Source organism: Hyperolius riggenbachi, chromosome 8, assembly GCF_040937935.1.
Source record: "Hyperolius riggenbachi isolate aHypRig1 chromosome 8, aHypRig1.pri, whole genome shotgun sequence".
Taxonomy (NCBI): domain Eukaryota; kingdom Metazoa; phylum Chordata; class Amphibia; order Anura; family Hyperoliidae; genus Hyperolius; species Hyperolius riggenbachi.
Window position 1 is genome coordinate 213,954,994 of NC_090653.1, and position 11,302 is coordinate 213,966,295.

Genomic DNA, 11,302 nt, shown 5'->3' on the forward strand with positions numbered 1-11,302 from the left:
ATGACCTGTGAAATCCTAAAGGTACTCATTGGACTTTGGGCCCCTTAGCGTACTTAGGGTGTAAAAAAGTGCCACACATGTGGTACCGCCGTACTCAGGAGAAGTAGTATAATGCGTTTTGGGGTGTATTTTTACACATACCCATGCTAAGTGGGAGAAATATCTCTGTAAATGACAATTGTTTGATTTTTTTACACACAATTGTCCATTTACATAGAAATTTCTCCCACCCAGCATGGGTATGTGTAAAAATACACCCCAAAACACATTATACTACTTTTCCTGAGTACGGCGGTACCACATGTGTGACACTTTTTTGCACCCTAACTGCACTAAGGGGCCCAAAGTCCAATGAGTAACTTTAGGATTTCACAGGTCATTTTTGTTTCAAGACTACTCCTCGCGGTTTAGGGCCCCTAAAATGCCAGGGCAGTATAGGAACCCCACTAATGACCCCATTTTAGAAAGAAGACACCCCAAGGTATTCCGTTAGGAGTATGGTGAGTTCATAGAAGTTTTTATTTTTTTGTCACAAGTTAGCGGACATTGATTTTAATAGTTTTTTTTCACAAAGTGTCATTTTCCGCTATTAAAATCAATGTCCGCTAACTTGTGACAAAAAAATAAAAACTTCTATGAACTCACCATACTCCTAACGGAATACCTTGGGGTGTCTTCTTTCTAAAATGGGGTCATTAGTGGGGTTCCTATACTGCCCTGGCATTTTAGGGGCCCTAAACCGCGAGGAGTAGTCTTGAAACAAAAATGACCTGTGAAATCCTAAAGTTACTCATTGGACTTTGGGCCCCTTAGTGCAGTTAGGGTGCAAAAAAGTGCCACACATGTGGTATCGCCGTACTCGGGAGAAGTAGTATAATGTGTTTTGTGGTGTATTTTTACACATACCCATGCTGGGTGGGAGAAATACCTCTGTAAATGACAATCTTTAGATTTTTTTACACACAATTGTCCATTTACAGAGGTATTTCTCCCACCCAGCATGGGTATGTGTAAAAATACACCCCAAAACACATTGTACTACTTCTCCCGAGTATGGCGATACCACATGTGTGGCACTTTTTTGCACCCTAACTGCGCTAAAGGGCCCAAAGTCCAATGAGTACCTTTAGGATTTCACAGGTCATTTTGAGAAATTTCGTTTCAAGACTACTCCTCACGGTTTAGGGCCCCTAAAATGCCAGGGCAGTATAGGAACCCCACAAATGACCCCATTTTAGAAAGAAGACACCCCAAGGTATTCCGTTAGTAGTATGGCGAGTTCATAGAAGATTTTATTTTTTGTCACAAGTTAGCGGAAATTGATTTTAATTGTGTTTTTTCACAAAGTGTCATTTTCCGCTAACTTTTGACAAAAAATAAAATCTTCTATGAACTCACCATACTCCTAATGGAATACCTTGGGGTGTCTTCTTTCTAAAATGGGGTCATTTGTGGGGTTCCTATACGGCCCTGGCATTTTAGGGGCCCTAAACCGTGAGGAGTAGTCTTGAAACGAAATTTCTCAAAATGACCTGTGAAATCCTAAAGGTACTCATTGGACTTTGGGCCCTTTAGCGCAGTTAGGGTGCAAAAAAGTGCCACACATGTGGTATCGCCGTACTCAGGAGAAGTAGTATAATGTGTTTTGTGGTGTATTTTTACACATACCCATGCTGAGTGGGAGAAAGATCTCTGTAAATGGACAATTGTGTGTTATAAAAATTAACAAATTGTCATTTACAGAGATATTTCTCCCACCCAGCATGGGTATGTGTAAAAATACACCACAAAACACATTATACTACTCCTGAGTATGGCAATACCACATGTGTGGCACTTTTTTGCAGCCTAACTGCGCTAAGGGGTCCAAAGTCCAATGAGCACCTTTAGGCTTTACAGGGGTGCTTACAATTTAGCACCCACCAAAATGTCAGGACAGTAAACACACCCCACAAATGACCCCATTTTGGAAAGTAGACCCTTCAAGGTATTCAGAGAGGGGCATGGTGAGTCCGTGGCAGATTTCATTTTTTTTTGTCGCAAGTTAGAAGAAATGGAAACTTTTTTTTTTTTTTTTTTTTCTCACAAAGTGTCATTTTCCGCTTACTTGTGACAAAAAATAATATCTTCTATGAACTCACTATGCCTCTCAGTGAATACTTTGGGATGTCTTCTTTCCAAAATGGGGTCATTTGGGGGGTATTTATACTATCCTGGAATTCTAGCCCCTCATGAAACATGACAGGGGGTCAGAAAAGTCAGAGATGCTTGAAAATGGGAAAATTCACTTTTTGCACCATAGTTTGTAAACGCTATAACTTTTACCCAAACCAATAAATATACACTGAATGGGTTTTTTTTATCAAAAACATGTTTGTCCACATTTTTCGCGCTGCATGTATACAGAAATTTTACTTTATTTGAAAAATGTCAGCACAGAAAGTTAAAAAAATCATTTTTTTGCCAAAATTCATGTCTTTTTTGATGAATATAATAAAAAGTAAAAATCGCAGGAGCAATCAAATAGCACCAAAAGAAAGCTTTATTAGTGACAAGAAAAGGAGCCAAAATTCATTTAGGTGGTAGGTTGTATGAGCGAGCAATAAACCGTGAAAGCTGCAGTGGTCTGAATGGAAAAAAAGTGGCCGGTCCTTAAGGGGTAGAAAGCCCTAGGTCCTCAAGTGGTTAAAAAGCGCTTGTAATGTAATTGAATGGGATGGATCACACCAGAGCGATGTGATTTTCTCCCAAATGCAAACGTGGGTCCTGCAGCATTTCTGCAGATTTCTGAGGCGATTCAGCCTCAATGTAAAATATAGGAAAGTGGAATATCGTTCTGAAAAGCGCTAGATCAGAGCGATTTTCCAAGCGTTTGTTACAGAAGCTGTTCAGTTACCGCTCTACTGTAACAAAAATTAAAAAACGCTGCACCAAAACGCTCCAAAAATCGCTAGGCATGATTACAAAATCGCTAGGCGTATGCCTAGAATCGCCTAGAAAAATCACTTCAAAAAGCGCTGAGCGTTTGCGATTACGCTAGCGCTTTTTGGTGTGGACTGGCCCTTAGGGCAGATTCACACCACAAAAGCTTTTTAAGTGCTAGAGATGTTTAAAGCTCTTGCTAATGCAATGCTATAAGATAGCATTAGCAAGCGCTTTTAAAATCACAAAGCGCTTAGAAAACCTCTTGTAGTGTGAACAGACCCTTACAACCTCATTTTCCCTAAATGTAGCCTGCATGGGCGGGACTTATGGTAGGGAAGAGCAAGCACTCTCTCCAGCTAGGCTTCCTTTCTCAGGCCCTTTTTCACGAGCAGTTGATAGCAAGTGTAAAGACTGTCATACTCTCACAACTGCTCTCTGCTGCTCGGTAACTGCTTGCCGCTGCCTGGTAGCTGCTCACTGAGAATGCAATTCAGCCGCCTGTTGAAAAGAGCCCTCAACCTCATCGCACACTGGCTGCTGGATCATTCAGACAGAGGTATCTCCTGTCAGGTTCCAGGCTGCATTTCAGCAATCCACTGCTATGAAGTGTCAATCAAATTCAAAATGATGAAATGGAGAATGGTCATACAAACAGGCTTGCTCATCACGAGCAACCACGGTGGTTATTTGTGAAATGAGTTGTAATTGCCGCAAGCTGGAAGGAGGAAGTGCGCTATAGCAAGGCTTGCAATGCGACCAATAGGTCGCTTGCAAGCCCTTTGAAACGCAGGGCGGACGACGGCATTCTGGGTAATTAACCCCGCCGCATACAACCATTCAGCTGCGGCAAGTACAACTCATTTGAATCACGAGTAACCACTGAGGTTACGCGTGATGAGCAAGCCTGCATACAAATAGGTTCCTAACTCAGTGTTCAACGTATATTTATCTGACTATAACTAGTAAAAGATTTGAGCTTAGAATTCCTTATAATAAACGTCATAACTTCTGCCTTTACTTAGTATCTCTATTCTTTACAAATACTGTCAAGATATTGTTTTATAGTGCGGGACCTCTGAATCAGTCATGTTAAAAACATTCTACGATCCTCTGTTTCTGCACAATGTGGTATTGATCTGCATAATAAGGTGTCTATTTACAGTCAGTATTGCTTATTCGGGTCTCAGTTTATGGTTTCACTTTTTAAGTTTATTCCCTTTAACCTGTAAATTTGATACATGCAAAAATGCTTGGAACCTTTGAACTTACTCGAGTCTTCTCTGTTTTTTAGGTATCCCGAAGAGGATGGTTCTCTTACCAGTTATGAAATTCCCAGCATATCCAGTTCCCCATTACTCGTTTTTTTAACAAACACATTGGACAGGACAGTCCAGAATGTCGGAAATGGAGCTTATTTTCTTTGATTGTGGGAATTCCTTTGTAAAGACCCTTTTTCCTACTTTTTTATTTTAACAGAAAAAAAAGACAAAAAAGAGAATTTAGTTCTTTAAAACTTGAAGAACATTGTACTGTGAAATGTTACCTCATTTACAGATAACTTAACTCTTTTACTGCCAGAAGGCACAGCCATGTATAGATAGTCTTCTCTGGCAGCAGAGGTAGCAGGCCTTCTGCCCTAGGAAAGATGTAGACTACAGAAAATACCTTTTAAATGAAGTATGAGACTGTAAAATTAATAAATTTGTGAAGGATGTATGATATTAAACTGATAACAGAATAAAATGTTTTGTCCTATATTTGGTGTATTTTTAATCCTTTCTGTCAGGCCTCATTCACAGTGAGACGTTGCGTTTTAATGCGACGTTAAAGTCACAAAGCAGCTTTGCAACGCAAAAAAAGGTGGTAACGCACATTAACGCTGCGTCACCATCGCATACAGTAGGTATAGTAGAGCATACAGGCAATGAAAAGTATGCTTTCCTGTACCCGGTAACGTGTGCTTTTAGAGGTAACGTACTGCAAGCCGTGCGTTACCATAATGCTATATGTCACAAAGCAACGCTAACGTTGCACTGTGAACTTGCCATAGGATTAGCATTGCAGTGCAGTAAGCTGCGTTCTAAGACTTTATAACGCAGCTCCACAACGTACCACTTTGAATGAGGCCGCCAAGTGATCCACAATCTGCCTAAAATCATCCAGATTGAACCATTGTGCGCTACGTCCTCGTCATAAGGTCTCATTCACACTGAAAACCGCATGTTTCTACACCTGGTAACCACATGGGAACACAATGCCCCAGTTAATAAATGGCCTCATTCACTTCATATGCATTTTTTTTTTAAAACCTACATTTTTAAATGGGAATGTTTCGCAAAGCTCCAGGGTGAATGGGGCGTATCAGCGACCTCTTATCGAGTGAGAGCTGTGTTTCTTGTGTGCAGTAAGTCCAGGCTTAGAAAACCCGAGGTCAATCTTGGGGGGAGGGGGGGGGGACTTGGTCATGTTCTCTGCCTAATGACATGGCTCTGTGTCCCCCAACCGCTGCTCTCTGTCCCCCCACCAATACGCTATAGCCCCCCGAGTTTATTTACAAGATTTGTCGCTAACTCGGAGGTAAACAGAGGGGGGAGGAATATCCTGTTTAAAACGCCTGCCAGGGGCATTCCTGCAGGGTTTCCTAAGCTACCATTGGGCAGCTCTCTCCCTTGGCCGCGCCTCCTGCCGCTCCCCCAGTCTCCCTGCACGCTATGAGAGACAATACAGTCTCTCAGTGCAGCGTCGTGAGCCAGGGGTCACGCAAGTGAAAGTGGGCTATTGCGGCCCACAGGAGCGGCAATTTTTGTGGCTACCTGATCCGCTCAGCCCTGCGGATCAGGTAGCATACTTTTTTTTTTTTTTTTGAGCCCACCTATGGCTCTCTTTAACAATGCAATACAGCCAGGAAGATCTCGTATATTAAAGGAATATGTGAAATAAACGTTACATTGTTTATCTGATGATAAAGTATAAGCTGTTAAACATCTTGGTGCACGTTTATGTTAAGTCTTATAAACTGTGAGGTAAGGCATCTATGGATCAGGCTTGTTTATCCAACACATCCTACAGATGCTCAGTCAAACTAATATCTGTGGAATTCAGAGGCCAAAATAAAACATGATTCAACAAACTGGGTCACCTTCTTCCATTGTAGGGATGAGCTCTGCAGAGCTCCAGCGTTCGGATTCCAAGTTAAACTTGCAGGCTGCGGCAGGGGGCCAATCACTTACCCTTGACACGGCCTATAGCTGCTGCTGCTCTCCACGTCGCATTCCACATCCATCCAATACTTCCACCTTTTGGGTTTAAAGGAGGAAGCATTGAATAGACGGAATGCAATGTGGAGTGCAACGGCAATAGGCAGCGACAAGGATGAGGTAGCTGCCCCCTGCTGCAGCCGTAAGTTTTAATCAGAATGTGGAATCACAATACCAGAGCTCTTGAGGAGTTCATGCCTATTCCATTATTTCATGGTCCAGGTCTGACACTCACCTACCCCCGCTGTAGGTGCTTTCAGTAGTGGACAGGGGTCAGAATGATCAGTCAACACTGGTGTGCAGGTCATATGCAGCAAGCTGTCAGGTACAGCCCAATGCAGGGATTCCTGGCCGCAGCCCCATTCATATGTGTGGTGCCAAGATGTTGTAATTGGCAATATAGAAGAAACCCGCACACTCCGATAAATCTTGCAAACATCCTCTTGCTTTTATTGCAAAAGAGCTTCACAGTGTACAAAAAGCTTCTTGTGACAGACAGCTGTTTCGGGTTGCACGCCCATCTTCAAGCTAAATTGCACATTATTTGGCTTGAAGACGGGCGTGCCGCACAAAACAGCTCTAGGTGATTGTCTGTTACCGTGATTTAAGGAAGACACAAGCTATGCGACTGGGACTCTAGCTCTCTCTTAGCCTGTAATTTCGGTGACAAGCAGGTTATTTGATGGACTTTTGGGACCTATGGTTACTTGTCTACTGCCTGTGGCTTGCACTGGTGTGTTACAATAAGCTTTTTTGCACTCTGTTGCAATAAAAGCAAGAGGATATTTTTGCAAGATTAGGGCATCTTTTCCACGGGCAGTTGATAGGCAGTGAAATGCCTCTCAAACTCTCACAACTGTCTGCTGCTGCCTGGTAACTGCTTATTGCTGCCTGATATCTGCTCACTGCTGCCTGGTAACTGCTTGCTGAGTACTCTTTTCCACGGACAGTTGCACTGTGTGCTCAGCAAGCAGTTACCAGTCAGCAGCAAGCAGTTGTAAGAGTTTGAGAGGCTTTTCACTGCCTATTAACTGCCCGTGGAAAAGAGGCCGTAAACTGCCCATCAACCGCCTCTTTTCCACGAGCAGTTGATAGGCAGTGAAATGCCTCTCAAACTCTCACAACTGTCTGCTGCTGCCTGGTAACTGCTTATTGCTGCCTGGTAACCGCTTGCTGAGCACACAGTTTAACTGCTTGTGTAAAAGAGGCCTAAGGCCTCTTGAACTGTGTGCTCGACAAGCAGTTACCAGGCAGCAGTGAGCAGTTACCAGGTAGCAACAAGCGGTTTGAGAGGCATTTCACAGTCTAGCAACTGCCCGTGGAAAAGAGGCCTAATAATCGGAGGATTTAGGTTTCTCCTATATTGCTAGGTACTGAGTGAGCAAGCATCTTTTCTTGTGACCAGCATGTAAAAAAAAAAGTAAACCATTTAAGAAGTTTTGAGCTGTCAAACTAATAATCCTTTTCTAAGGCTTCGTACACATTGGTGTGTTCTGTCGGACAAAATAATCGCATTGCTAACACAATGCAATTACACTGTAATGGTACGTTCACATAGGGGCATGCGCAGTGCAGTGTAACGGATCCCTTTGCATAAGGCAAGGCATGTATGTTGTGCAGTAGAATGTGCACTTGTAAAGTTGCAGTGAAGCATACTTTTCATTGACTGTATGCATCCCATTGCATGTGTAACGTTCAATTTTACTTTCCCCTCTGTTGTCTTGCAATCCTGTTTTTACAGGGTAAGCGACGCCCCAGTTTGAACCTAGCCTAAGAGACAAGTACATCGAAAAACATTTGTAGTGCATTTAACTCTTGGAGAAAGTTTAATTTTTTTTTTTTTTTAATAAAGTGTCTTCACACCCCTCATAAGAATTACAGGGAGGATTTGGTATGTGTGTTTGGTGACTTTGGGCTGGAAAGCTACTCCTGGTAATTATCTAAATATCCTTTATAGACTTATATTGAGAAATATTATTTCCATACGTAACCTATTAACCACTTGCCGACCGCACACTCATACCGTGCGGCGGCAAAGTGGTAGCTGGAGGACCAGCGACGCAGATCTGCGTCGCCAGGTGCCTCCCTGATTAATCAGGAAAGGCCGCTCGCGCAAGCGGCCGTTTCCTGTCAGATCATGGAGCGGGTCTCCATGAATAGCCTGCGAGCCGCTAATTGCGGCTCGCAGACTAAATGTAAACGTAGGAGACATTTGTCTCCTTTGTTTACATTGTACGGCGCTGCTGCGCAGCAGCGCCGTAAGGCAGATCGGCGATCCCCGGCCAATCAGCGGCCGGGGATCGCCGACAGGGGACAGCCTGTCACTGGCTGCACAGGACGGATAGCGTCCTGTGCAGCCCCGATCACCGGGAATGAGCAGGTAGGAGAGGGAGGCTTTGAGGTGCCCCCCCCCCGCAACAAGCCTGCCACCGGAGCGATCAGACCCCCCCTGCACACCATCCCCATAGGGGGGAAAAAAGGGGGGCGATCTGATCGCTCTGCATGAAACATGATCTGTGCTGGGGGCTGCAGAGCCCACCCAGCACAGATCACAAAAAATAACGCTGGTCCTTAAGGGGGGGGTAAAGGGTGGGTCCTCAAGTGGTTAATTTGTTATTGGTGCTTGTAAGACTAATGTAGGGTACAACCTACAGTTCACAAGATTGAAGGAGATAAAAGGTGTCTTGCTTGGGGCACCCAAATGGCCAGAAATGACCCTGTGCTGTATTGAGTCACAAAACTATTTAAAGGACAACTGAAGCGAGAGAGATATAGAGGCTGCCATATTTATTTCCATTTAAAGTGGACCCAAATTAAAAATACAAGATTTCAGAAATAAAATCTATTTTCTAACTTATAATAATAAATAGCAGCCTTTTTTCAGCTGCATGATGACAAATATAAAATATTTTACATTTATTGGAGGAGCCCCTCCCTTCCTTTTATATATTCACGGGACAGAATCCGGCAAACTGGTGGAGGAGATAAAAAAACAAAATACAGGCTGCTACTGATGATGTCACAGTAGAGGTGATCTCAGCTTGTGTGAGATTTCATATAGATGACGCCCCTGTGAAGGGGGGTAGCTGAAGACAAACACACCCATGATCTAAAACCTACCAAGCGCAGAAGTAATGGCTGCCCCCTGTATAACCCTAGTTATGAAAAGCATGCACTGAAATGCTCAGAGGCTTGACGGCGTGTTTTTTTTATCTTTGTATGTGTCAGAGTGGTGCAACTAAATATTTTGAATTAAAGTTTGGTTTAGGTCCACTTTAAGTAATTACCAGTTGCCTGGCAGTCTTGCTGATCCTCTGCCTCTAATACTTTTAGCCATAGACCCTGAACAAGCATGCAGCAGATCAGGTGTTTCTGAATTTATTGTAAGATCTGACAAGATTAGCAGCATGCTTGTCTCTGGTGTGATTCAGACACTACTGCAGCCATATAGATCAGCAGGGCCGCCCGGTATCTGGTATTGATTGAAAGAAAATAAATATGGCAGCCTCCACATACCTCTCACTTCAGTTGTCCTTTAATAACTTTTTTAGACGGATGATATATTGATTTATTTTTCATCAATGCTTATTGCCAGGCTATCCTGCTCATCCTCCGACTAATACTTTTAGCCATAGGCCCTGAACAAGTATGCAAATCAGTTACTCGAAAGTCTGACTATATTACCATATTTTTCGGACCATAAGACAAACCTAGAATTATAGGACAAAAAACAGGGAAAAAATACTAACCTGGTGCGTTTATGGTGCAGGGGCGTCTTGTGGACCTTTTCCCTCTAAGCTCTATGTAAGCTACACTGTCCAGCTACAATAACCCCTACTGACCACTAGATACCCTAATTACCCCCGTACACTAACCCCTCTGATTCTGTATATCTAGTAAAATATATACGGTGGTATATGCAACATAAAAAGTATATAAAACTGACCACAAAATGCCAATATAATAAATAAGTCGTCTCACGCATCATTAGTAGCCCACATGGCAGATTTGTACTTCCTTCAGCAGACGTTACCAGGGGATCACATGCAGTCTCATGGAGAAGCATTCCCGCTGATAAGAGCTAGCTGGCACCCCTCATGATAATAGTAGAAGAAATTGGTTAGCACTCCAGCTTCTCAGTGAGCAAAGTTTATTGTCCAGTCATATGTCAACACTCAAGTTAACAATTGTTTCGGGGCCATCAGGGGTCCCCTTCTTCAGAACAGTGCAGACAAAAAAACTTCTTCAGAACAGTGCAGACAAAAAAAACCAAAATACCTTTTTTGTCTGCACTGTTCTGAAGAAGGGGACCCCTGATGGCCCCGAAACAATTGCTAACCAATTTCTTCTACTATTGGATTGCTTCCTGGATGCGGCTCAACATCCATGGTTATGCACCCAAACACTACGGAAAGGTGTGCCTCTCCCTACCTCTTACCTTGACCCCTCATGATAAGACACCATGCCGTATGCGGTCAATGGAGCAGGACCTGCAGCCAACCAGCCATCCACTCATCCTGGTAGCTCCTCTGGCTTTCCAGCAAGGCTTTCTTGCAGATTGGGTACAGTCTGAGCCAGCTTGGGGATTGAGTGTTTCCCCAGGGTGCTCAGCACTGGGAACGAGCAGGTTGGACACTCGCCAGCCACATGCAGGGGAGGAAATATATCCCAGCAGAAGCAATACTGGCCGCCACCCCTATTCCCTCTGATGGCGGATATGCGCTGAGGTCACGGTGTGAGGACGCCAGGGAGGATATGAGGCGGAGGTAAACGGAGGATCATGCCACCTGCAGGATCAGGTGTGGGTTTCCGTCGGGCTTTGCTCTTCATTGTTGTGAGGGTTAGAGGAGGGAAAACAGCCGTGGGTATGTGTTAATTGCTGTGAGGGATAGAGGGAGGGGGGAGCCGCTGTGGTTATAGCTTAATTGCTGTGAGGGATAGAAGAGGGTAACCGCCGCGGGTATGGCTTAATTGCTATGGGGGATAGAGGAGGGGGAGCCGGCGTGGGTATGGCTTAATTGCTGTAAGGGTTAGGGGAGGGGGAGCCGCCTCAGGGTATGACTTAATTGCTGTGAGGGATAGAGGAGGGGGAGCTGCCGTGGTTATGGCTTAATTGCTGT

At 43.9% G+C, this 11,302-nt stretch overlaps 1 protein-coding gene across 5 annotated transcripts in view; it reads left to right on the plus strand.

The window, feature by feature from the left end:
* STRBP (spermatid perinuclear RNA binding protein) overlaps nt 1–4,682 on the plus strand; it is a 278,568-nt gene extending 273,886 nt beyond the window's left edge. For all 5 annotated transcript variants that reach the window (XM_068248150.1, XM_068248154.1, XM_068248153.1 and 2 more), the window contains one exon: nt 4,217–4,682. In XM_068248150.1, the coding sequence (XP_068104251.1) occupies nt 4,217–4,293 (77 nt within the window). In that variant the 3' untranslated portion in view covers nt 4,294–4,682. The remainder of the gene's footprint in view (nt 1–4,216) is intronic.
* The last annotated feature ends 6,620 nt before the right edge of the window (nt 4,683–11,302 follow it).